We start from the raw sequence: 26,552 nt of genomic DNA, 5'->3' as shown, positions 1-26,552 counted from the left end.
TTCTTTCTTGTTAACTATAAATTAGTAACTGGTTATTGTGCTCCGCACTTGTGAATCAGTTATGTCGAGTGTGCCCTCCCTTAGAAAGTCAAATAACTGCGATCATTTTTCAAAATAACCTTGTGCCATTCATATATCGAACTGACCTATACATTCAAACGCAGAATGTAGAAAGTGCGTTGGAAATAATGGATTTCGAAATATATAAACAAAACAAAAAACAAAACAAACATATTTAGTTTTCCACTTTTTGGCGAGACTTTTGGCCTTCGCGCATGCGCAAGAAGTCGCGCCGTTCCGCAGCGTTTGTGCGGGGGGTTTGACGCGGGAAGAAGCCCGGGGATGAAGCGCCAGTGACGGGGACGGCGGCGAGAAATAACAGGCCCTTCTGCAACTTAACAGAAGCTTCAACATGCCTCGGGAGATTATAACCCTGCAACTCGGACAATGCGGAAACCAAAGTAAGAGATAAAACTTACAAAAGAACTTAACTGTAATTATGTAACGCGCTTCTTGCTAAGTTAGCCGTCTAGCGGTAGCATTAGTTGGGCTAACTGCACCGTTAACGTCGCTAGCCAAGTTAGCCAGCTAGCGGCTAGCTAGGACGTTGAGGCCAGTTGGCGCGTGACATAGCCTGTGTTTTGATTGTGCGCTAACGACTAGCTAGCCAGTAATATCAGCGCTTAGTTTAGCCAGCTAGCTAGCTGTCAGCACACAATATAACCAGGTTAACCCGTTAGCCGTCTAGCTATGGGTCGCTAACTAGCTGGCTGTGTTGGTTAGAAAGGTTGTTGGTGGGCTAATGATGGGTAGCTAGTTAGCTAATAGTCTAGAGGGTTAAATGTCTATTTATTCATTCGGTGTGTGGTGTTTATGGATGTGCAGCGACGATGTTGGTTCATTGAAGTGAACGGTCGTCCTTTACAATAGAGATCACGGTAACGTGTGACGTGTTCATTGTATGTTGGGCTTGTGTAGACGTTACGTTTATCAAGCTGAGGTTTTAGCCTCCCCTCCAAAAAAAGTGACAATGTTGTGTTTTCCGTTGTGCAGTCGGTTTCGAGTTCTGGAAGCAACTGTGTGCTGAGCATGGCATCAGTCCAGAGGGCATCGTGGAGGAGTTCGCCACTGAAGGCACGGACCGCAAGGATGTGTTCTTCTACCAGGTGCGGGGAACATCTACCTGGTGCGGGGAACATCTACCTGCTGACCGACACCACGTGTTCAGTCATGTATAAACACTCCCGAGTAACATGATCTGTATCAGGTACAGAGGTATGGTAGCGTACTGTAGCTGCTGAGGCACATCGATGAACTATAGCTCTGATCAGTAATAGAATTGGCGTCATTCAGATTTAGTCCATGTAAATGAAATAAGTTGTTATTAAAAATACTAAAACAATAGAAGACCTCATGGGGTCTCTGAAACTGAGATCATGGTTCAATAGTGGTTCAATTGGACCAACAATTATGGTCCAGTAGTCTAGATATGTTAATAGTATCTCTAAATCCAGTGAACTAGAAATGTTATATTAATTGTCCACAAGAGGGAGCACGAGTCCACATTTTTGGAGTGTTTCTGAACATGCATTTTGCAGCCCAAATGGAACATTTCGGAGATGTACAGTCTAGTACGAACATTTAAATGGTGGTCGTTTAGTTTTTGTGTACGAATAAAGTCTTTAACATCATTTTACATCAAGTTAATTTAGCATTGCCCTAATTTTAAGGAGATATGCACCACATGTTCCTTTTGATAAGTTATTTATGATCTCTCTATGAGAGATTTCTCTGGTTTCTTTGGATGTTGATTGAATGTGTGTGCCATCTCCCCCTGCAGGCAGATGATGAGCACTACATCCCCCGAGCTGTGCTTTTGGACTTGGAGCCCCGGGTGATCCACACCATTCTGAACTCACCCTACGCCAACCTGTACAACCCCGAGAACATCTACCTGTCTGAACACGGAGGCGGGGCTGGCAACAACTGGGCCAGTGGCTTCTCTCAGGTGTGTCCTAAAGAAACCTAACGCTGGCCACCTGTGCGCTGCGTTCACACCTGCGATCTGGGTGGGGCCTGTGTCGGCTCCTTTTACACCAATCGGATGACCCATGTTATTCCCTGGTCAAAGACATTTAATGCTCTTTTATGTCAGGTATTGTGTCACTATTGTAAATGTGAGCTTGTCTTAAATGCTGATAACATGAGCGTTGAATTCACCATGTATGGTGGGTTAAAGCATGTGCGGGGGTTTGTCTACTAGTTGTATTTGTTTAGTTACTATTTCAACACCAGTAACGGATGACTAACACATTGTTTCTCAGTCCTTGTGTATTTCCTTGTTTGCTCAGATTCTGCTGTAAACCACCCATGATTCTGTTCAGTAAGCTAGCTTCGATTGACCGGGTTGGCCGACCTGGGCATTTGAGCAGAATTTGAGCCAGGTCATAAACTCACAGTTTAACCTTTTGAGAGCTGGCCTGTAATATTTAGCAACCAGTACTGTAGCAGCCATGCAAGCTGATTCTGAAGTCTGTTGCTTTCTGTTTACATTCAACATGCCTTTGCCCTCTCTAGGACTTAGTGTCCCTGTGTTTTCTTAATTGTTTTCTTGAGGATGTGTTCCGGTCTGGACTCTAACATATTTGCCTGACCTGTCCTTTCAGGGTGAGAAGATTCATGAGGACATTTTTGACATTATTGATCGAGAGGCTGATGGCAGTGACAGTCTGGAGGTGAGTTCTTGACCATGTGCAGACTTTCCCCACGCTCGGGGCAAGCCGGGCTGGGTTGGTGTCCTGGACCGAGCATCAGCGTAGCAGAGAGAGGGGGAACCTGCCCAACTGCTCCTGAATGGAGGAATGGGTTTTTTGGTTTGTCTGTGTATATTAAACATCGCACTAGTCTAAATTGCACTCAAAGAAAGTATTGTACACCGGACAGAAGCTGTGAACCTTGATCTTTATGGCCTAGTGAGAGGGCTTTAAAAACAAAAACAGCCCAAAGATCAAAGATGAGGAAGTGTGTGAGGGCAGAGCCCGTCCTCCTGTGCCATCAGCCGTGTCCCCGTCGGTCCTGTGGTCTGCACCGTGTTTCTCCCCTGATAGGAGTGCTGGTCTGGTCCGAGGAACCTTAACGTCTGTCCTTAATGTCCTGGTCAGCGCTCGGGGCGGCCCATGTTCACGCTTTGTCTGTTTTTGTTTGTTTGTTTGTTTTGTTTTTCTGTTTTGTTTTGGTTTTCCCCTCTTTCTCTTTTTCACCATTACATTGCAAATCCGGGCTTCTGACGTGAACACACAGACACACGCAGCCACACAGCTTGTGCAGAACGGGTGTTATTTCATGGCTTTTTTTATGCCCTCTTAACTTGCAAGCGGTAACTGTTCCTCCCTTTAAAACAACAGAGGGAGTCGGCTCTCTTGCGTCCAAGCCTTGTCATTAACCTCCACACTTTATTGCCTCACATTAGGGCCCTGTTGTGTGTGGGGGGGTAGAGCCTGGTAATTGTGTTAAGGTGAGCGGGCCATCCAGCCCCTAAAATAGACCTTCTGGTCTGAAATAGAAGCTTGCAGTGGTGGTGTGCCACACGCCTGCTGTCCTCATCCTCCGCTGCCTGCTGCTTTCAGGGCTTTGTGCTGTGCCACTCCATCGCTGGAGGCACGGGCTCCGGACTGGGCTCCTACCTGCTGGAGAAACTCAACGACAGGTGAAGACACACACACACACACACACCACACACACACACGCACACACACAAGGTGTAAAAAGGCACGATGTCTCAGTCTTAATGTGGCAGCCCTACTGCCCTGAATGTACCAGTGTTTTCAGTCCCACGTTTGTGCGTGTGAAGGACGTTCGGGTTCGGGTTGCTTACTCTGTGATGAACGTCCTCTTGGACAGACGAGTAAGGAACTGTTTAAAGAGAGAAGGAAATGAAACCTCTCGTCCTCTGGAAAGGCACCATTAAACTGATCTGCACTGGAGCACAATGCTGCACTTAGTTTTTTTTTTTTTTTGGCCTGATGGAAAAATAAAAAAATCCATTCAATCCAGTCCCTGCGTAGACGCCCCCCAGTGCCTGGTGCTTCTTGGCCGAGAGCGTTGCGGTGCAGGTGAGACGTGTGCCGGGTGTGGCTGCCGGTAGCAGCGGCACACTGGTGACTCACACCAAAACCATCCAGCGAAACGGAATCTACTTTGACATTTGAAAAGGCTTTAAATTTCAGAAATGAAATGAAATTGAACTGTTGTAAGGTTACAGTACAATACACACACACACACGTGTGCACGCACAAACACACGCATGTATGCACGCACATGCCAGAGAGCTCCCACCGTGGGCCTGTCCGTCTGCACCGTGGTCTGGCAGCCTGCTGGTGGTTCAGTGGTGGTACGTGTGAAACTCCGACCCTGCTACTCTGGGAGGTCATGTCTCAGTTCTGCGTCTGAGCCTTTTTGACTGTTGTCGGGTCGAGAGAGAGACAGTTTGAGAGAGTGTGAGTAACACTAGTTTCTCGCTGTCTCCAAGGTATCCTAAGAAGCTGGTCCAGACCTACTCTGTGTTTCCTAACCAGGACGAGATGAGTGATGTTGTGGTTCAGCCATATAACTCCCTCCTTACCCTCAAGAGATTGACCCAGAATGCAGACTGTGTGGTGAGTCCTCTCTCTCTCCTCTTCTCTCTCTCCCTCTCTCTAGGGCTGTCGCGATAACCGCAGTATAGCAATACCGCGCTATTGACGAGAAAATCGCAACGTACGGGAATTAACCGCAACAACCGCAATATTTGTGTTTTTTCCCATGCGAGGGGAAAGTGCCTGTGCAAGAGTTAAAGTCATTTTCCCATCAACCCCCTGTTATCATCCGGTGCGGCTGATCAACAATCCGTCTCCTTTTTTCAAAGATGGAAACTACGGCAGATGCTCTGGTCAAAAAACAAAACGCGACTTCGCCGGTTTGAGAGCATTTCGGGTTCAAGTCAAATCCACGCAGATCCACTCGCCTGGTGGCGCGTCAATGAGGCTAGATTTCCTCTGCTCTGCAAACTTGCCCGCAAGTACATGTGCATTTGTGCAACAAGCACACCATCAGAGCGAGTTTTTAGTACTGCCGGGAATATTGTTAGCCCTTTCCGCTCCTCACTGAAACCACATAAGGTGAATATGTTGGTTTTCTTAGCGCGCAACAGGGACGTGACAACTCAGGTTTAAGCTGAGACGTTATTCTTCTGGTTAAGGAAAGATTTCGTTTTATTGATTTATTTATTAAATTCTCTTTTTGTGTTTAAAATCTCGTTTAAAATATTTACCCTACACTTTTAAGAAAGCGAAAGAGCATGGGTTCTTACTGCATCTCATTTGACTTCTGTGTTCTCTATTTGACAAGAAACACATATTTAACTGCTCTTAAAACTGTGTCTTCTTCTTTAAAAACAATAAGAACCCATTTACAATAAAAACAATAAAACAATTATATAGCTCTAAAATTAAGATTTTAGACGACAAATGACGCATATCGCGTCATACCGCATATCGCGGTGTTGAGCCACCATAAATAACCGCAGGGGAAATTCTTTCACCGCGACAGCCCTACCTCTCTCCCCCTCTCTCTGTGTCTGTGGTGGAAGTGTGCAGAGGTCACGGCGGGTGCAGATTTCCTCTCTAACAGGTCGTCTCTCTTCTCCGTTCTCTGCCCTTTCCCTCCTGCGCTCTCCCTGTTACACGATCCGTCCCTGGGAACAGACCTGCCTTTCTCTCCCTCTCCCCCCTCTCTAAAGGGCACGAGGGTGGGGTGGAGGGCGTGGCTCCAGAGGGGCCATATTTCCACTCTTCTGTCATTACCCTCTCCTCCTGTATACTCTGTGCTCCATGCTCTCCCCCTCCACAGCCATAAAAACCTCCACTTCCTGAGGGCCACGCCACACCCCGGCTCGCTGCAGCTGCTCTTTGTGCTTTGGGCCTCACTGGAGATGAAGGATTAGCTTAGTGTTACCGAGGGCCGCTGTGTTCCCTTTCACCTACTGCCTTAACGTCCCAGGGAACACGCTACCAAATTTGAAAAGAGAGAAATAGCAGAGAATGCGCAGACGCTGGGACGTCTTCTGTTATCCTTATTTTGTATATGCACATAGTGCCCACAAGACTAATGTTCACAAAAGCAACCACAAATTCAACTTCTTTGGGACATCAGTGCTTTATAATGCTTTGCAGGTTTTGGAAATAAACCTCTGGAGCTTTGAGCCCTGTTTTGGTAAGAGGGGACAGTAACTACAGCTTTCTCTGGGCATAAAAGTCGGTCGTGACTCTCTGGGCGCAACAGTCGGTCGTGACTCTCTGGGCGTAACAGTCGGTCGTGACTCTCTGGGCGCAACAGTCGGTCGTGACACTCTGGGCCTAACAGTCGGTCGTGACTCTCTGGGCCTAACAGTCGGTCGTGACTCTCTGGGCATAACAGTCGGTCGTGACTGGGCGTAACAGTCGGTCGTGACTCTCTGGGCATAACAGTCGGTCGTGACTGGGCGTAACAGTCGGTCGTGACTCTCTGGGCACAACATTGACAGTTGCTGTGCCGAAGGGTCTCAAGCTCAAAAAGAGCTTCTGCATTTCTATGGTAATTGCTTTAAACATTGACACGGAAAGGTTGTGAGATTCAGTCTTTTGGTCCTCTCTAACCTTAGAGATGTATACGTAGTAGGAGAGAACTGTTCACAGTAGCAGTTTAGAGGTGAGTGTGGCTTTATGTAAACTGTATTCCATTACTTTGCAAGTATTTCACTGTCAGTGAATATGACTTGGTGCATATACACCGTATGGTCAACAAGACTCAAAAAAGACGTGCGTCATGACCATTCTCTGACCTGACATCCTGCTGGTGGAATTAACTTTTCCCCTCTGTCTGTACAGCCAAGACACTGTCTGGGTTAATTGAGCCTGAGCAGAAAGTCTTTATTTCTGTCTTTCAGAGCTTTAATTGGGTGGTGTTATTGACGTTCACCTACGCTAGTATGAGGCTGTGCTTTCGACGGGGACTACAAATCACTAATTCACTCCTGACTGGGGTCTAAGTCCTGCTGTCAGACACCACTGTCAGTGACTTAAAGGACCATGTGAGCTTGTTTTTCCAGAACAATGGGCATTAATACCTAGTGCCCCCCATAACCCACTCCCCCTTTGTGGATAGAACCACTTCCACTCTTCAGGGAAGACGTTCCACAACATAACAGTGTGTCTGAGAGACTATTTGTGCCCATTCAATCAGACAACCATTTGTGAAAGTCAGGCACCAGTTTTTGGTTGGGACCGTCTCCTCCACCTTACTGCTGCCACTGTGCTCAGCCATGGGGACCCATCTCCACGATGCTCCAGATGTACACCACAGATGTTGCTTCCAGATTTAGGTCATAGGTGTGTGTGTGTGTGGGTGTGTGCACGCTCTTATTCCTTTCAGAAGAAACGTGACAGAACCTACACACACACACACACACAGGCTTCAAGTCACTGCTCTTGAGGATGTGCTGTTCTCCTGGTGCTGTTTTAATGCTACACACATGCATGCAGTGGGTGTGGCTGAAACACCTGCACTCAGTAATTAGGAGTGTCCACATACTTTTGGACATATTGTGTAGATGCATGGACATACACACAAGACAGAGGATTTGTGAGCCTTGATTGAATTGTGTTTTGATAATTAATGTTTATCTCGTGTGTTATCTCTCTCTCTCTCTCTCTCTCTCTCTCTCTCAGGTGGTGCTAGACAACACAGCTCTGAACAGAATAGCCACAGACAGGCTTCACATCCAGAACCCCTCCTTCTCCCAGATCAACCAACTGGTGAGGCTCCTTTCATGCCAGTCAGAACCATCTCCATCACCACGCTGTGTTCTCGCCCACTCATTACTCGAGTGTGTGCCACGGCTGGAACTGGTTTGTGAATAGTGAACATGCCCAGGGCATCGGCACCAGGTCCCGTGGGACTGAAGAAACGGCCAGGTTATGTTTAATCAACGCCTCCGGTCGCCGCGGCGACAGCTGTGCGTGACGGCCCGGAGGTTCTGGTTATGTGAGTGTGACTCACTCTCCCAGAATCCCGTTTGGCCTTTGAGCGGCGTGTGCGTGTTGCCGTGACAGCAGTCTGTTCTTGACAATATTAATTGCGTGTGGTTTCTGACCTCAGCCTTGCTCATCCAGTTAAATAGGGGATTCCTCTGCACGAACTGTCACCACCACTCCTAACACACACACACACACACACCCATACACCCACACCCACCGGGCTGCTCAGCTTCCATTTCACATCTATAGGTGGCGCTGTTTCTTAAGGTCAAGGGAAGCTCTGAGCTAATGTTCATTTCCAATGTCAAGTCCTAGTGTCTTTGAAGGACTTAGGGTGGTGGAATGATCCCAGTCATAAAACCGCATTAGTTCCAGTACAGTGTGTTTTAGGTGCCTGCTTTAAACCCAGCTGTTGAGCTCCTTTAATGAGGCCTTTGTGTGTTCTGGGACTAGCAGGGACTCACACTGATCCCTAATGGCCAGCAGGGCCTGTGGAACAACCTTAAGCACTTAAAGGTGAAGGCGTCAGGTTTGGTATATAAGGTGGAATGACCTCGAGGTCTGAACCTTTTTCCCCACATGCAGTTCTGTTTTCATTTGTTCATTTGGTCATAGCGTCAGTGTTTGAGTTTCGTCTGAGTGTTTCCATGCGTGCTTTTGTCGTGCTGTCCTAAATGCGTCTCGCTCCACCCAGGTTTAAGTCTGCCTACATATTCCTTCAGCATCACCCCGTTTCCTCATTAACGTGTCCATCATACTGGTTACCATGGAAATGCTGTATACAAGGCTGCGTATAACATATGTATAACATAAGCAATCCATTACTGTGTGTGTGTAATGTATATATGACTACACCTGATCATTACAGCAAGTATGGTTCTCAGCCTCAGACGTGCTATGGCACAATAAACCACACAAGCACATTTCACAGCTGTGTGATTCACATACGCATTAAAATAATTTTTGGCAAATATACAAACAAGCTCATAGAAGCTGCTCGTAGCAAAGGTCCGGTGTGCGCTAATTTATTATTTCACATGTTACGTTTTAAAGAGACGTTCCATTTTTTAAAAAACACTTAAACATCACTGTACGTCAGTCAGCAGTGACTCTGTTACATCCTTGTTCTCCCAAGGCTTTGCGTTTTGGCTTTGGGACAAACGTTTTCCTGCCATCAGCTCAGACGTGCGGGACGTAGCTTCAGTCCTGCAGAATCGGGTGGGGCGGGAATCTCCCACCCTGCTGTTATTTTCTCCATCACGATCTACTGTAGCCATTTTCCAGGACACTCAAGACTTTATGGAGAATGATGAATCTCACCCTTAATGTCATGCTGCATTGTGTATGTTTGTTGGAAATTCATGTTCACACATCACTACAGTGTTTGCCATTGGAGTTGAAGCCAGTGTACAAGCCTTGGGCTTGGTCAGTGCTGTGATGGTGGTGACTGCTGGGGTGTAGTCCAGCCTTTATGATGATTCATAGCTAAATTATTTGAGGGCAACAGCCAGTGAGTTAGGCAGAGGTTCCCACAACCCAGGCCTCACTGGCAGAGACGTGTTGCTGGAGAGGAGTATGGGCCTGAGGCAAGGGTCGTCACACACACCTCACACACACAAACACACACTTCACATCGTCAAATGCTTTCCAACACAGTGAACTAATAATGTCAGGGCCAGCAGTGCGTGACTGTCCAGTCCTAGAGTGAGCCCCGGGGACGGGGACGGTGCTGCGTGTCTCCTGTGGGGCGCCGTGTGGAGACAGACCCGGCGTTGGCCCGGAGGGCTCTGCCGTTACTCCCCCGCAGGGCTGTTTGCTTCAGTTGTGTCATTAGTGCCTGTACGCCAGCCGTCAGACTGGTCTCTCCTGTCTGCCTCCAGGATTTCTTCAACGTAACCACATTTAAGCAGCCAAGGTTCTGAACACGCCCTGGTGACTGTGCAGGGTCATCCAGAGGTTAAGAACGTGTTCTTTCCCCCCTCTTCTACACCATTACAAACCGTCTACCGGGGGAGGGGGAACAGCCTTGTTCTCATCTTGGCCTTCCTGTCTGACTCCCATCAGACTCCCAGCTGATCAGACATCCTGCCTGTCTGTTTCCCCCCCATTGCCCAGGTCTCCACCATCATGTCTGCCAGCACAACCACGCTGCGTTACCCTGGATACATGAACAACGATCTGATTGGGCTGATTGCATCCCTGATCCCCACGCCCCGCCTCCACTTCCTCATGACTGGTTACACACCGCTGACCACTGACCAGTCGGTAGGTGTGGACTAGCTCCAGTCAGAAGAGTTGAAGTTCTAGACCATTGGAAATACTTCTTACGTGTGGATACTCTTGTTGCGTATGTAATCCACTCTCTTCCATCAGGTTGCGAGTGTGAGGAAGACTACAGTCCTGGACGTGATGAGGAGGCTTCTGCAGCCAAAGAACGTCATGGTGTCTACGGGCCGCGACCGGCAGACCAACCACTGCTACATCGCCATCCTCAACATCATCCAGGGAGAGGTGGATCCCACACAGGTGTGTGTGTGTGTGTGTGTGTGTGTGTGTGTGTGTGTGTGTGTGTGTGTGTGTGTGTGTGTGTGTGTGTGTGTGTGTGTGTGTGTGTGTGTGTGTGTGTGTGTGTGTGTGTGTGTGTGTGTGTGTTGTATGTGAGAGTGTGTGCCCTCTCAACATGTCCACTATTTCACTCCTTTGAAGACTTCTCCTCCCACATCTGTCCTGTCTCCTCCTGCAGGTCCATAAGAGTCTGCAGAGGATCCGAGAGCGGAAGTTGGCGAACTTCATCCCGTGGGGTCCCGCTAGCATCCAGGTGGCGCTGTCCCGCAAGTCCCCTTACTTACCCTCCGCCCACCGCGTCAGTGGCCTTATGATGGCCAATCACACCAGCATCTCCTCGGTAAGCCCCGCCCACACTCCCATCCGATATCATAATATTGACAAAATACTGTTTAATAAATTAAAAGTTTAATATTGGTAGGTGTATGTTTTCTAACAGTCTCACGTAGAGCAGCTTTGGGAAGAAAAATCATCGATGTCACAGATTTGATCTGGAGCTGGAAACACATTACGTTAGAATATCAGTATTTGTAGTGGCCTGTGTGTATGACTATGATTATGGCTGTAGTGACCACTGTTATGGTTTCTGTCCTGCCTCCCCTGCTCAGCTGTTTGATCGAACGTCCCGTCAGTATGACAAGCTTCGTAAGCGCGAGGCCTTCCTGGAGCAGTTCCGCAAAGAGGACATGTTCAAGGACAACTTTGACGAGCTGGACGACTCGCGTGAGGTCGTTCAGCACCTCATAGACGAGTACAGCGCTGCCACCAGACCCGACTACATCTCGTGGGGCGCGCAGGAGCAGTGAGACTCCGCCCACTCCGTCCGCACGCGCTCAGACCCGCCCGTGGCCCCACAGAGGGACTCCTAAAGGACGCCTGCGTCTCTTGGTCTCTGCTTCAGCGGAGCAGCACTCTCTCGTTCTGTAGTGTGTTTGGACAGGAGGACTCCACCGTCCTGAGTGTGTGGAACCTTTAAGTGTGTTTATTCTCACCGCAGTACAGATCTGTACAAGTGTCCTATAATCTGTGCTTGTGTGCTACTTGTTGAGGAAAGACTTAATGTAGAGAGCAAAGCTCATTATTCTTTTGCTATCTTCACTGTTCCTATTGAGCTCTTTCTGCCTCCCCCTCTCCTCCTCTCTCTCTCCCCCTCACTCCTCCTCTCTCTCTCCCCCTCACTCCTCCTCTCTACCTCCCCCTCTCCTCCTCTCTCTCTCCCCCTCACTCCTCCTCTCTACCTCCCCCTCTCCTCCTCTCTACCTCCCCCTCTCCTCCTCTCTCTCTCCCCCTCACTCCTCCTCTCTACCTCCCCCTCTCCTCCTCTCTGCCTCCCCCTCACTCCTCCCCCTCTCTGCCTCTCCTTCCCTTCCATTCTGCACTCTGTTCTTTTTGCCAAAACATACCATCGGTCGAGACACAGCCACACTTATGACCACCCATAGCATAAGCATGCACACACGCACATGCTCATGCTTTTGTCTCGCTCCTTCTCTCTCTCTCACACACACACACACACACTTTGCCCTGGGTAAGCAGATAAAGCTGGGTGGTCTCTGTAGTCCTGGTGACCTAAACACTGCCCTGCAGGAGGGAGAGAAGGAGGGAGAGACATGGGGAGCAGCAGACGGAGGAGGAGATGGACTGATAAGCCTGGTGCATATAAAGGGAAGGTCCAGGTTGCTCATGACCTCACCGTCTCACGCCACCACACACGCGTGTGCACGTGCGCCGTCCTGGGTGCCTCGCAGGGGCTCCTGGTTATGTTGCTTCAGACTTTAACCAGTACATTGGTTCTTTCTGCTCAGATGTACTGGGAACAGGTTTTTATCAAGTGAAGTGGAAAACCTCTGGGTGCACCGATAATCCGACAGCAACAAAAAGGAACACACCTGTGTTATCAGTGCCGTATGGTGGACTATCAGACTTCATAGCTAGGGTTTCAAACAGCTATTAGGACTCAGTAATGTGGGTGTGTTTTTTCTATATTCAGAGGGCTTTACCTAAAGCTAAAGGAGGTGCTGTTCCTAGATCAGAAGTGTTCATCAATGGACCTTTGCCAGTCATTTTGTGCAGGACTGAGTTTCTCAAAACATTGCAGCTTAATGTAGCATCAGCTATTGTTAAAGTGTGATACTGTTTCCAATGTGTAATACTGATCTGTGCTTGACAAAAGCTTTTCAGAAACTGCACCCATGTCACATTTGCTGCACTAGTGCATGCTGGGACTTTGCTGTTGGATTTCATGGCCTAGTTTAATTGTTTTGTTTTTCCTGTTGTGAATACTTTCATGGAGCTTCACGCGACTCGGTCAACTCAAATCCGTTCCTGTTTAATCGTGACTTCCCTGTTCACACGCTTTTCTACAGTGTAAATTACGAAATTGCCTTTAAGTGAATAAATGGTTTTGTGAGAGGGAGGAGATTTGTGTTTTTGTGACTCGTGTGTTTGTGTAAACAAAAGAAAAACGATACAGGAAGTCCATGGAGAGCAGCATTGGAACGGTTCTTCTGATGCCCAGTGAGCTCTCTGCAGTAGAGGTCAGTGGAGGTTAAAGCTCGTGCTGTAGTGGCCACGCCACTGTTTTACATCCACTTTGTGTCGCACGCTCACACCGCACAGAAGAGTAAGCTGATGCGGGTCTGCCTTTTCAAAATTAAAGTCCCCCATATCTGGTTTTAAAAATAAAAATCAAGCCCTAGTGATGGTCCAATGGTGATGTCTTTTAATGTTTAATTACATACAGTATTCCTCTTTATTATTGCACATAGTGCCAATGACAACGCATGCATATCATTGAGAAGTATCATGCAGCATAAATGATTCGAACAGTCACCATTCAGCTGTGTTCTGTTACACATAGGGAGTTGCTTTAAGTGGGCGTAGCTGCCTGCAGCTGCTGAGAGACACTTGGACAGTAACTTTGCTATTGGACAAGACGGGGATGTGGTGATTGCTACCTGAACCGCTATTGGACAGGACGGGATATCATGATAACGGCTACCTGGTCCCCGTGCACTAGTCACGGATATCAGGATTTGGGCATATGAGGATTTCAGACTCCACACAACGGGGGGGAGGGGGGGGGTGCAGGGATCACGTGCTCCTCAAGTACACATACAGAAGCAATCTAGTGTGTCAGCATTCATGATGAGTGACCCAGCCTCACAGTTTATGATGAGTGTTTATTAGGCACCAGTGGCATCCTGAGACACAGCTAGAGATTAGAGGCTAGGGCAAGTGCTCAACTAGGGTTAATGTAAAGATTAGAGCTCGACTAGGGTTAGTGTAAAGATAAGAGCTCGACTAGGGACTAGGGTTAGTGTAAAGATTAGAGCTCGACTAGGGTAAGTGTAAAGATTAGAGCTCGACTAGGGTAAGTGTAAAGATTAGAGCTTGACTAGGGTAAGTGTAAAGATTAGAGCTTGACTAGGGTTAGTGTAAAGATCAGAGCTTGATTAGGGTTAGTGCAAAGATTAAAGCTTGACTAGAGACTAGGGTTGGGGTTAGGATTAGAGCTTGACTGGAGGCTAGGATTGGGGTTAGTGCATCAATAGAGGCTAGGGTTGGGTTCGGGGCTGGAGTAGAAGCCGGGATAAGGTTTTTGGGTTAGATCTCGACCTGAGCCCAAGGTTAGGTTCTGGTTAGTGTTGGAGCCAGACTGGAGGGTGACCCAAGCGCTGGGCAGAAGCCTGACACAGCACCCTCTGCTGGAGATATGCCACCCATCCACCCCAAGATGTTTGGTCCGTGATGATGTGTAACATCTCTGCTTTAGTGCTCATCAAACTGAATATGCTTTACTAAAAAACAGCAAGATGGAAGTATCTCTCTGAAAATAAAAAATGCAATAGTTATGGAAGGGCCTTTAGTTAGTAATTAAATAAGTCAACACAATTATAGGTCCTGATTAAAGATATATATAAAACGGGAGAAGAGACGAGTAAAATACCTTTCACACAACATAAATAAAAAGCAACATGAAGTAGCCATATAATAAAAAGGCACGATAAAACAAAAGTGGACTCAGCAGATGAAAGACTTGGTTCATATGACCCCATTTAGTCATAATATCCTATATATTCTTGACATGAAACCTTCATATTAAAGCAGAGACAGTAACCAAAGTGAGGGTGGTGCTTGCCTTTCAACACAGGCATCAGTAGAATATGGTGAGATCATGGCACTGGAGGGGGCGGTTCTCAGTAGGGGGTGTGGTTTTTGATTATGTTAATATAAGCATCAGAGGGGGCGGTCCTTAGTAGGGGTGTGGGTTTATGTTAGCATCGCTGAGGGCGGGTTTTATTAGTCATGCTGAGAGATGACGATCTTAAAGCAGACGATCTTTGCTGCCACAGCTCGGGGATGCCCTTAAAACGTTGGCAGCGGGCTGGGAGGCATTATGGCACCTCGAACTACGGCTGAGCAGCACGGCGGGGACGGTTTGGCGGGAAACGGCAAAGCCACAGAACCAAAGGAAACTGCACCTGGTCTGGAAATATAAAGAGAAGGAACTAGAGTCTCTTTGGGAGGGGGGGGGGGGAGTGCTATGAACACCCTGTTCGTTCTCCAGCCGAGACAAGAGGGTCTGTGTGGAGCTGTGAAGGAGGCTGTTCGGGTCCAGGAAAACAAAAAAGAGTGACATGGCCCTGTGTCACCAGTTCAAAAAAGAGTGACGTGGCCCAGTGTCACCAGTTCAAGTTCCCACGAGGCCCCTGAAGAAGGTGGACAGGAGTCCCCAGCGCAGGGACGGGGTGTGTGCATGTGTGTGAAAGGCACAAAGCGCTTCTGCAGCAGAGTTTGTCCGCTGGTTTGCTCGCAATCCTAATGAGCAAATATCTGGCAGTCAGGATCGCACTCTGCGCTCTGTGATGTTTGGTGGGGCTCCAGCAGCCTGGGGGTCCAGCGGCCTCTCTGTGCCCTGAGCAGGACTCTCTTCTCTGGGCCAGTTGGTGTGCCGGGGCAGGGGGGGTCCGCCGGAGCTCCTGAGCCCGTCCATCCCCTCCTTCCTGCTGAATTCGTCCTCCTGCTTTTGCCTTTCGTTTCCTCTCTTTCCATTCTGCTCAGGACGGAGGGAGCAGACACTGTGTGCTTTGTTTGCTGGCCTTCCAGAGTCATTTCAAGTTACAGAAGCAATCAGTCAAGACTGCTTTATGTGTGTGTGTGTGTGTGTGTGTGTGTGTGTGTGTGTGTGTGTGTGTGTGTGTGTGTGTGTGCGCACGCGTGTCTGTATGTAAGTGTCTCTTCACACCGGGTGAGAGGGTAGTTCTAGCAGGGAGGGGTGGAGCTTGTGGGTTGTTTCCATGGTAATGCAGTTATCCTTGCCCAGCTGGCGTTGGGTGGCACTGAAGTAGGCATTCATCAGCTGCATGATCTCAGCCAGCTAAGAGAGAGAGAGAGAGAGAGAGAGAGAGAGAGAGAGAGGGGGGGGGGGGGGGGGGGGGGAGGTGTCGGAGAGAGAGAGAGAGAGGTTGGGAGGGAAACAGAGCTGAAGCTGTAAAGCACATTTAGGACATTAAAGGTGTTCGAGAGAGCGGACTGTCCAGGAGGGTCCATACACTATACATCACCACACACACGTTTTCTCAAAGAAACAATTTGCTGGATGAAAATGCATGTGTGTGTGTGTGTGTGTGTATCAGTATCAGTTCACAGCTGTTCTTGATTATTAGTACCTGAAAAACTCCCAGTCATGCATGTCGATGATCTACTCTCTCTCCGCCCGTCTCCGCCCCCCCTGTCTGTCCCTCCCCATCAGTCTGTCTCCTCTACTGTGTGCTACCTGGTCCATTATGGGCTGTAATCACCCAGTCATGCAGACCCAGTGTGTCCAGCGGGATCACAGGAAAACCCACTTCTCTCCTCTTGTTCTGACAGGACAGTGGCGCCCCCTACCTTGGTGGTCTCAAACAGCAAGTCCCGGTCCCCAGCCGTAATCCTGAACGTGTTGCTGTCGGAGACGCCGTAGGAGCAGATCTGGGTGATGGGCAGAGACTCCAGGGCCTCAGGGTCGCCCTGGCGATACAGCGAGACGCAGGACGCTGCCACGCCCAGCCACAGACGCTGAGAGAAACTTCCCGTCGAGCTCTGAGCCAGACACGGAGTGCAGCAGACGGATGAGAGGAAGACGGAGGAAAAAGGATATTAGTTCCCGACAAGAAACCTGTCAAATTCAGAATTCAACAAACCAAATTCAGAATTCAACCTGAATTGGACGAGAGTCAGAACAGACACACGTCCCCCCCACACACACACACACACACACACACACACACACACACACACACACACACACACACACACACACACAGACGTCCCCCACACACAAACGTCCCCCCCACACACAGACACACGTCCCCTCCACACACAGACACACGTCCCCTCCACACACAGACACACGTCCCCCCATACACAGACGTCCCCTCCACACACAGACACACGTCCCCCCATACACAGACGTTCCCTCCACACACAGACGTTCCCCCACACACACAGACGTCCCCCCACAGATACACATCCCCCCACACACAGACACACGTCCCCTCCACACACAGACACACGTCCCCCCACAGATACACGTCCCCCCACAGATACACGTCCCTCCACACACAGACGTCCCCCCACAGATACACGTCCCCTCCACACACAGACGTCCCCCCCCACACACAGACGCCCCCCCACACACACGTCCCCTCCACACACACACACGTCCCCCCACAGACAGGCTGCCCTGGCACTCACTATGTAGAAGTCCACCTCGTAGAACGTGCACCCAAAACCGGACCACTGGCGGGCGATGGACAGGTAGGCGGCCATGCTGTCCGCGTGCCCGTAGCCGGCCAGAACCTTCCAGCGCTCCAGCACGGCGGCCGTGAGCAGGCCGGCCTCCTCCCTCAGCCGCTCACGCACCCTGCGGTCCTGTTCCTCCCTCCGCTTGGGCCCCCAGAGGGCGCCGGCGAGCAGGCCCGGCGCAAAGGGCGGGCAGGCGGGCGGCTCGGCGGGCGGGGGCAGGGCCCGGGTTTCCAGCGCCCGCACCGGCACCAGCTGCTCCAACGGCGGGCACGGCACCAACGGACTGTAGTCGCCCAACAGAGCCTGCAGACGCAGGGCGGCCAGAGACAGAAGGTCGTCCTCACACACGGGTAACTGTCCTCGAACCACCATCTCATGGCACTGGGGAGAGAGGAGACGGGGAGAGGGAGACGGGGAGACGGGGAGAGGGAGACGGGGAGAGGGAGGAGAGGGAGAGGGAGACGGGGAGAGGGAGACGGGGAGAGAGGAGACGGGGGAGAGAGGAGACGGGGAGAGAGGAGACGGGGAGAGAGGAGACGGGGAGAGGGAGACGGGGAGAGGGAGACGGGGAGAGGGAGACGGGGAGAGGGAGACGGGGAGAGGGAGACGGGGGGAGGGAGACGGGGGGGAGGGAGACGGGGAGAGGGAGACGGGGGGAGGGAGGAGGGAGACGGGGAGAGGGAGAGGGAGACGGGGAGAGAGAGGAGAGGGAGAGGGAGACGGGGAGACAGGGAGAGGGAGACGGGGAGAGGGAGACGGGGAGAGGGAGACGGGGAGAGGGAGACGGGGGGAGGGAGACGGGGAGAGGGAGAGGGAGACGGGGAGAGAGAGGAGAGGGAGAGGGAGACGGGGAGACAGGGAGAGGGAGACGGGGAGAGAGGGAGACGGAGAGAGGGAGACGGGGAGTGGGAGAGAGGGGAGACGGGGAGTGGGAGAGAGGGGAGACGGGGAGTGGGAGAGAGGGGAGACGGGGAGTGGGAGAGAGGGGAGACGGGGAGTGGGAGAGAGGGGAGACGGGGAGTGGGAGAGAGGGGAGACGGGGAGAGGGAGACGGGGGGAGAGAGGAGAGAGAGAGGGAGACGGGGAGAGGGAGACAGGGAGAGGGAGACAGGGAGAGGGAGACAGGGAGAGGGAGACTGGTGAGTTCTACTGATGATCAATAAGCCTTTTTAGATGTGCACCATGAACTGACAGACACAGACCAGGAGGTGATCTATACATCAACATCGGTGTGTGAGAGTAGGTGTGTGTGTGTGAGAGAGAATAAAGAGTGCGCCTGTCGGCCGTTCCGTTCATAAACTCCAACATGAACCCTTCCTAAGGTGAACACGCAGGAGGGAGTGGAGAATCAGGCTGCCTCCACTCATCCCTCGCTCCCTCCCTCCCTCTCTCTCCCTTCCTCTCTCTCTCCTTCCCTGTGGGCGGGTCAGGGGGGTGTATGTACCTGCTCATACAGGAAGAGGTACTCCATGCTGTCTGCACTGATGTTGTCTGTATCCAGAAGGCAGTAGAGTTTAAAACACAGTCTCCACTGAGAGTCTGAATCTGGCTCTTTTGCTGAGAGACTGAGAGAGGGACAGAGAGAGAGAGAAAGAGAGAGAGAGACGGAGAGAGAGGGGGGGGGAGACAGAGAGAGAGAGAGGGGGGGAGACAGAGAGAGAGAGAAGGAGATTCATTAAGTCTTTTTCATCAATGACTGCAACACATCACAAAATACTCTACAGCCAAAAGGGGTTTTTTGTCTCACTATACTGACAAGACACACACACACACACACACACACACACACAACACAGTGAACCATTAACACTGTAATGCTTTTTGTGTTGTGTAAGTGTGTGTGTATGTGTGCGTGTGTGTGTGTGTGTGGGGGTGTGTGAGAAAAGCATGAGCGTTATATATCTATGTGTCCCTGAACATCAAATTCTGATAAATATTAGCCACAGACAGACAAAAAAAAAAACTGGCATGCATGCACACACACACACAAACGCGCACACACACACCCACACACGTGTGTAAAACCACCCTCCCACACACACACCCACACACACACACACACATGTGTGTAAAACCACCCTCCCACGCACACACCCACACACACACACACACGTGTGTAAAACCAGCCTCCCACACACACACACGTGTGTAAAACCACCCTCCCACACACACACACACACACACGTGTGTAAAACCACCCTCCCACACCCACACACACACACACACACACACACATACACACGTGTGTAAAACCACCCTCCCACACACACACACACACACACACACACACACACACACACACACACACACACACACACACACACACACGTGTGTAAAACCACCCTCCCACCCACACACACACACACACACACACACACACCCACACACACACACACACACACACACAGTCACTCTTCCCAGAATGAAACAGACAGTTTTTATTATGGTCACCACATCTGTCCTAGTTTGCTTTCCACATCAAACAGTCAAAGCCAATGACATCACTCTGACCCATACGGTCCCCAAACCCATGTAACAGTATGACTCCAGTATAGCCGTGTGTGTGTGTGCGCGCGCACGTATGCATGCATGCTTGTGTGTGTGTGTGTGTGAGCGTGTGTATGTGTGTGCGTGAGCGTGTGTGCCTGTACTAGTCTTATCAGGTAACTGCCTTCATTCAACTGGTCAGTCATGGTGACGGCCGCCACTAAGGCTGTGGGCGTGGTCTTAGTCATGCGCTTGTCTGGTTCTAGAGACGAGTTTGTGAAGGGAGGCAGATATCGGTGGCGCCTCATATTTACTTTTCAAACCTGGTGATGACGTCGGCGATGATGGTGGGCCCGGCGATGGCTCGCTCACAGCAGGCGCTCTGCTCAAACAGGGCAAAGGTGTTACAGCTGTCCTGCACACCCAGACACTCCGCAATCTTCCTCACCACCTGCAGGAAGGAGGAGTGTGAGGTCAGCCTCCTTACCACACACGCACACTCTCTCTCTCACACACACACACACTTATATTGTGTGCCTGTAAATACATATATTTGTGCGTATATATGTATGTAAGCACAGACATACGTACGTGTGTGTGTGTGTGTGTGTGTGTGTGTGTGTGTGTGTGTGTGTGTGTGTGTGCGTGTGTGTACCTCATTAGCAGTGGTGTGAGAGGTGATGGCCAGGTTACATGAGCCTGTTCCAGGGTAGTACACCGTACACAGCATCTCCTGACGGGCCATCAGACCCTGGATCTCCTCCCAGGAGGGCACACACTCCCGACAGCGTGTCTTCTCCAGCGCGTGAGTGATGAATGACGCGTAGCTCTCAACCTCCGAGTCCACACACACACTCTGCACCCTGGGGACGACCACCGGTCAATAGAGCACCGTTAGAGTGGAGAGAGCAATGAAGAAAAACTCCCCTCACTATACTGTAAAGGAAGAAGTGTGTGTGTGTGTGTGTGTGTGTGTGTGTGTGTGTGTGTGTGTGTGTGTGTGTGTGTGTGTGTGTGTGTGTGTGTGTGAAAGAGAGGGGGAGAGAGAGAGTGTGAGAGAGGAAGAGGGGAGAGGGGGAGAGAGGGACAGGGAGAGAGGGAAAGAGAGAGAAGGAGAGGGAGACAGAGACAGAGACAGAGAGAGAGAGAGGGGAGAGAGAGAGGAGAGACAGGGAGAGAGGAGAGAGAGAGAGAGAGAGAGAGAGAGAGAGAGAGAGAGAAGGCGGGGGAGACAGAAAGAGACACAGAGACAGGGAGAGGAGAGAGAGAGAGAGAGAAAGAGAGAGAGAGAAGGGGGGAGACAGAAAGAGACACAGAGACAGAGACGGGGAGAGGGAAGAGAGAGAGAAGGAGAGGGAGATGGAAAGAGACAGAGAAAGAGGGAGGGAGGGTGGGGAGAGAGAGAGGATTGTACATTAGAGTTGTGTAAATGTGAATCAAAGTACTGGAAATGAATGGGCTTTTGCAATCACATGGCTGGATTACAATAGTCTATTTATGTCTAACCACCCTGAACAAACACACAAGTTTCTGAGGTTCAAGCAGAGGAAATGAATAAGACAGAAAGATAGAGAGAGAAATAGAGTGAGGGAGTGAGATGGAGTGAGAGAGAGAGAACTCTAAATCTCTCCAACACTCTCTGCCTCTAATCAAAGTGCTGTGGTCAGGGCCACTTCCTCGCCACACACTCGTTTATTTATCTACTCCCTCGTTCCCTCTCGTCTTTCCCTCTGGGTCTGGCACTATTTAATCTCCTAGGGAAGTGTGGGACAGGAAGCACTCGTCTGTCTCTCTGGGTCTGCTCAGAGGCCTGCAGGCCCGTGAGGTCTGTCTGTCTGGGCCACGTCTCTCTCTGGGGGTGGAGGAGGAGGGCCAGTAGAGGACAGACTCAACTTCTCACAAAACTCTACCAAGCCTGTGTACCCCCACGCCGTACCCCCACACTGAACACCCACACTGTACCCTCACACTGTGTTTTGTGTTTCCTCACCTCTTTGGGTAAAAGGTGTGTGTGTGTGTGTGTGTGTGTGTATTCGTACCTCTTCAGGTGAAAGCGCAGGTATCTGAGTACAGGGCTGCTGGGTAGAAAGGTGCAGCTCATGCAGGTCAGTAGCTGCCAATAGCGAAGCCAACAGTCAGTCTGCATCTGTGTCTGCGTCTGTGTCTGCGTCACGCTTGTCTGCTTGATGAGCTGGCAGTAGAGCTCGTCCCGCAGGGGTCGGAGGTCAAGGCAGGTCTGCAGGATGCCCTGGATCAGGGGGGTGGGCTCTCGCGCAGACTCTAGCTGCTGCAGGCAGTGGAACAACCTGACTGCTTCCTCACGCACCGACGTGTAGCTCTTACTGGGCATGTCTGCACACGCGCACACACACACACACACACACACGCACACGCGCACACACACACACACACACACACACACACACACACACACACACACACACACACACACACACACACACACACACACACACACACACACACACACACACACACACACACACACACACTTTATTACGCTTGAATTAACCTCATTATCATTTGAGTTGTTGGGCTTGATCAGTACTGTTGTCTCTGAGCACAATAGTGTATTACTGGGAGTGAGAAAATGTGTGTTGTGTAGGGCTGCCATGATTAGTCGACTAGTCACGATTATGCCGACTATTAATATAGTCGACGACAAATTAAATTTTTTCTTTACTTTTTTCTCTAAAAACTGCTGCGGCAGTTTCCACTGACGCACATGCGCAGTGGAAACGAAATCCCAGGACGTTATACAGACAGGCTCTGATGGCTACCGGCTACGGAACCTGAAGCACGTTGTGGCTGATTGTGACAATGATGAAGAGGGACCGTCATCTCGGTAATCTAAATTGCTAGTTAGCTTCTAAAATTAGCGTGAACGGAGCGTTAACTTAGTACTTACTTATCGTGATAGCTGTAAAAGTTAACATTAGTGATGGCGATTTGTTTCATTAGCCTTAGCACGCATTCGTGTTTATTTTTCTGAATAATTCCTTAGTTTCAGCTACCTACCTAATTTGATTAAAATGTAGCTAAGTTTGATGCCAGAGACAAATGAAAGAAAGAAAATCCAAAAAAATAATTTCTTTATTAATGTATATATTTTTGTGTTGTTTAAGCCAGTGCCTTATCCTTATTTTAATAATTGTTTGTTGCAACAGGCTGCATATTTCATTTCATTGTTTTTATTTTTAGTTAACATATAGCTGAAATCTAATGATAGTTATATAATAGCAGCTGCATTCTAGTGCGATAAGCTGTATGTTTTATATTCAATTAATATATGATCTGATTAGTCGACTAATCATAAAAATGAGTCGGTGATTAGTCGACTATAAAAATAATCGTTTGTGGCCCTAGTGTTGTGTGCGTATATGTGTGTATTGTGTGTTGTGCATGTTTGTGCGTTTTGTGTGTGTGTGTGTGTGTGCTGTGTATGTTGTGTGTGTGCGGTGTGTGTATGGTGCGTATAGTGTTGTGTGTGTGTGATACTCACGTGTGATGTCCAGGCTGCCATAGGGGAAGGGGAGCAGTTTGTGCGTTTTGTGTGTGTGTGTGTGTGCTGTGTATGTTGTGTGTGTGTGTGTGTGTGTGCGGTGTGTGTATGGTGCGTATAGTGTTGTGTGTGTGATACTCACGTGTGATGTCCAGGCTGCCATAGGGAAAGGGGAGCAGGGGAGCGTAGAGGGGGCTCTGGGTGTATGTAAGGATGGGGTTGTGCTGATAGATGTGCTCCACCACCTCAGGGTTAAACTTATTTTCCTACAGACACACACACACACACACAGACAGACTCTTCTGTGAAATGGCAGGCCTGACGATTTGCACACAGACATACTAGATTACCAGAGCAGTACTGCTGAAGGACGCTAGCTACATCCACGCTAGCTATCTGGGGGTTTTCCTTATTAACTCACATGTTTTTTTTCTGTGACACACACACACACACACACACACACACACACACACACACACACACACACACACACACACACACACACACACACACACACACACTACTGAGCATGTGGTTGTAATTAGTCCTGTTTCTATTAGTTGTCTCCGTGGGAAGTACAACATTTTGCCTTCTGCACTGACAACCTTCTGGGAGCACGTCTGTCTGTCCTGCACTAATCACTGCTCCCTCCCTCCATCCATCTCTCCCTCCATAACACACACTCCGTCTCTACCTCCATCCCTCTGTCCCTCACTCCTTACTCTCTCCAACCTTCCCTGCATGTGTGTGTGTGTGATCACTGCCAACATACAGCTAATATTATGTGTGTGTGTGTTTATATCCATATCTTGGAGCTGTGTGTGTGTGTGTGTGTGTGTGTGTGTGTGTGTGTGTGTGTGTGTGTGTGTGTGTTTATATCTATATCTCGGAGCTCTGTTTGTGTGTGTGTGTATGTATATGTGTGTTTATATCTATATCTCGGAGCTGTGTGTGTATGTGTGTGTATGTATATGTGTGTTTATATCTATATCTCGGAGCTGTGTGTGTGTGTGTGTGTGTGTGTGTGTGTTTATATCTATATCTTGGAGCTGTGTGTGTGTGTGTGTGTGTGTGTGTGTGTGTTTACATCTATATCTCGGAGCTGTGTGTGTGTGTGTATATATGTGTGTTTATATCTATATCTCGGAGCTGTGTGTGTGTGTATATATGTGTGTTTATATCTATATCTCGGAGCTGTGTGTGTGTGTGTGTGTGTGTTTACCTCTATATCTCGGAGCTGTGTGTGTGTGTGTATATATGTGTGTTTATATCTATATCTCGGAGCTGTGTGTGTGTGTTTACCTCTATGTCTCGAATGAGGAGCTGGGTTGGCGTCTCTACTGGTGCTTTGCTGTCTATGACCTTCTGTATTGCACAGGCCCAGTGCACGGCTTCATTGAAATGCTTAGTGAAGAGCTTGTAGCTGTGTTTCCGTCCATAGACTGTGAGACTCCAGTACCCTACACACACACACACACACACACACACACACACACACACACACACACACACACACACACACACACACACACTTCCTTCAGTATGACTAAGCCTGGTCATAATCCTCTGCTCCAGGAAACAATGCCTTCTGGTCTCGTTTCTGATGTTCCAGATAATCCCAGTTTCTCTGACTCAACTCGTGTCTTTTGGCACGAAAGCCTTTAGATGCTGTGGGTGTGTTACCTGTCTGTCTGTGTGTGTGTGTGTGTGTGTGTGTGTGTGTGTGTGTGTAACTTGTCTGTGTGTGTGTGTGTGTGTGTGTGTGTTACCTGTCTGTGTGTGTGTGTGTGTGTGTGTGTGTGTAACCTGTCTGTGTGTGTGTGTGTGTGTGTGTGTGTTACCTGTCTGTGTGTGTGTGTGTGTGTGTGTGTGTTACCTGTCTGTGTGTGTGTGTGTGTGTGTGTGTGTGTAACCTGTCTGTGTGTGTGTGTGTGTGTGTGTGTAACCTGTCTGTGTGTGTGTGTGTAACCTGTCTGTGTGTGTGTGTGTGTGTTACCTGTCTGTGTGTGTGTTTGTCAGGCCACAGCACTGAGCACAGTGAGGTGTGTGTGTGTGTGTGTGTGTGTGTGTGTGTGTGTGTGTGTGTTACCTGTCTGTGTGTGTGTTTGTCAGGCCACAGCACTGAGCACAGTGAGGTGTGTGTGTTACCTGTGTGTGTGTTTGTCAGGCCACAGCACTGAGTACAGTGAGGTGTGTGTGTGTGTGTGTGTGTGTGTGTGTGTGTGTGTGTGTGTGGTGTGTGTGTGTGTGTGTTACCTGTCTGTGTGTGTTTGTCAGGCCACAGCACTGAGCACAGTGAGGTGTGCGTGTGTGTGTTACCTGTCTGTGTGTGTTTATCAGGCCACAGCACTGAAGACAGTGAGGTGTGTGTGTGTGTGTTACCTGTCTGTGTGTGTTTGTCAGGCCACAGCACTGAGCACAGTGAGGTGTGTGTGTGTGTGTGTGTCTGTGTTACCTGTCTGTTTGTATGTGTGTTTGTCAGGCCACAGCACTGAGCACAGTGAGGTGTGTGTGTGTGTGTGTGTGTTACCTGTCTGTTTGTATGTGTGTTTGTCAGGCCACAGCACTGAGCACAGTGAGGTGTGTGTGTGTGTGTGTGTGTTACCTGTCTGTTTGTATGTGTGTTTGTCAGGCCACAGCACTGAGCACAGTGAGGTGTGTGTGTGTGTGTGTTACCTGTCTGTTTGTATGTGTGTTTGTCAGGCCATAGCACTGAGCACAGTGAGGTGTGTGTGTGTGTGTGTGTGTGTGTGTGTGTGTGTGTGTGTGTGTGTGTGTGTGTGTGTGTGTGTTTGTCAGGCCACAGCACTGAGCACAGTGAGGTGTGCGTGTGTGTGTTACCTGTCTGTGTGTGTTTATCAGGCCACAGCACTGAACACAGTGAGGTGTGTGTGTGTGTGTGTGTGTTACCTGTCTGTGTGTGTGTTTGTCAGGCCACAGCACTGAGCACAGTGAGGTGTGTGTGTGTGTGTGTGTGTGTGTGTTACCTGTCTGTGTGTGTGTTTGTCAGGCCACAGCACTGAGCACAGTAAGGTGTGTGTGTGTGTGTGTGTGTTACCTGTCTGTTTGTATGTGTGTTTGTCAGGCCACAGCACTGAGCACAGTGAGGTGTGTGTGTGTGTGTGTGTGTTACCTGTCTG

At 49.6% G+C, this 26,552-nt stretch overlaps 2 protein-coding genes across 6 annotated transcripts in view; one reads left to right on the top strand and one right to left on the bottom strand.

Annotated features, from left to right (window-relative positions):
* Positions 1-273: 273 nt before the first annotated feature.
* tubg1 (tubulin, gamma 1) lies at positions 274-13,032 on the top strand. Its single transcript, XM_076995475.1, has 11 exons — positions 274-461; positions 1,054-1,166; positions 1,841-2,008; positions 2,667-2,735; positions 3,627-3,706; positions 4,529-4,655; positions 7,743-7,829; positions 10,167-10,316; positions 10,425-10,577; positions 10,795-10,956; positions 11,225-13,032. Exons 1-11 carry the CDS (start codon positions 413-415, stop codon positions 11,420-11,422), a joined length of 1,356 nt encoding a protein of 451 aa, XP_076851590.1. The 5' UTR covers positions 274-412; the 3' UTR covers positions 11,423-13,032.
* A 283-nt stretch (positions 13,033-13,315) lies between these two features.
* plekhh3 (pleckstrin homology, MyTH4 and FERM domain containing H3) overlaps positions 13,316-26,552 on the bottom strand; it is a 38,646-nt gene continuing 25,409 nt past the window's right edge. For 4 of the 5 annotated variants that reach the window (XM_076995463.1, XM_076995465.1, XM_076995466.1 and 1 more), the window contains 9 exons: positions 24,715-24,872; positions 23,555-23,678; positions 21,932-22,244; positions 20,548-20,755; positions 20,207-20,343; positions 18,850-18,970; positions 17,355-17,786; positions 16,509-16,700; positions 13,316-15,996 (listed from right to left, as the gene is read on the bottom strand). In XM_076995463.1, the coding sequence (XP_076851578.1) occupies positions 15,859-15,996; positions 16,509-16,700; positions 17,355-17,786; positions 18,850-18,970; positions 20,207-20,343; positions 20,548-20,755; positions 21,932-22,244; positions 23,555-23,678; positions 24,715-24,872 (1,823 nt within the window). In that variant the 3' untranslated portion in view covers positions 13,316-15,858. The remainder of the gene's footprint in view (positions 15,997-16,508; positions 16,701-17,354; positions 17,787-18,849; positions 18,971-20,206; positions 20,344-20,547; positions 20,756-21,931; positions 22,245-23,554; positions 23,679-24,714; positions 24,873-26,552) is intronic. The other variant, XM_076995464.1, reaches the window with a different exon arrangement.

The sequence above is a fragment of the Brachyhypopomus gauderio genome, unplaced genomic scaffold (assembly GCF_052324685.1).
Source record: "Brachyhypopomus gauderio isolate BG-103 unplaced genomic scaffold, BGAUD_0.2 sc209, whole genome shotgun sequence".
NCBI classification, from domain to species: domain Eukaryota; kingdom Metazoa; phylum Chordata; class Actinopteri; order Gymnotiformes; family Hypopomidae; genus Brachyhypopomus; species Brachyhypopomus gauderio.
The sequence above is the reverse complement of the archived record's forward strand: the minus strand, read 5'-3'. Positions and strand labels throughout refer to the sequence as shown.

What these genes read in the sequence shown, in the direction of transcription:
- tubg1 (XM_076995475.1), top strand. Translation starts at nt 413, where the DNA reads ATGCCTCGGGAGATTATAACCCTGCAACTCGGACAATGCGGAAACCAA. An exon ending in GGGCCAGTGGCTTCTCTCAG is followed by an intron (nt 2,009 to 2,666) that starts GTGTGTCCTAAA and finishes CTGTCCTTTCAG; the next exon opens with GGTGAGAAGATTCATGAGGA. An exon ending in CCCAGAATGCAGACTGTGTG is followed by an intron (nt 4,656 to 7,742) that starts GTGAGTCCTCTC and finishes TCTCTCTCTCAG; the next exon opens with GTGGTGCTAGACAACACAGC.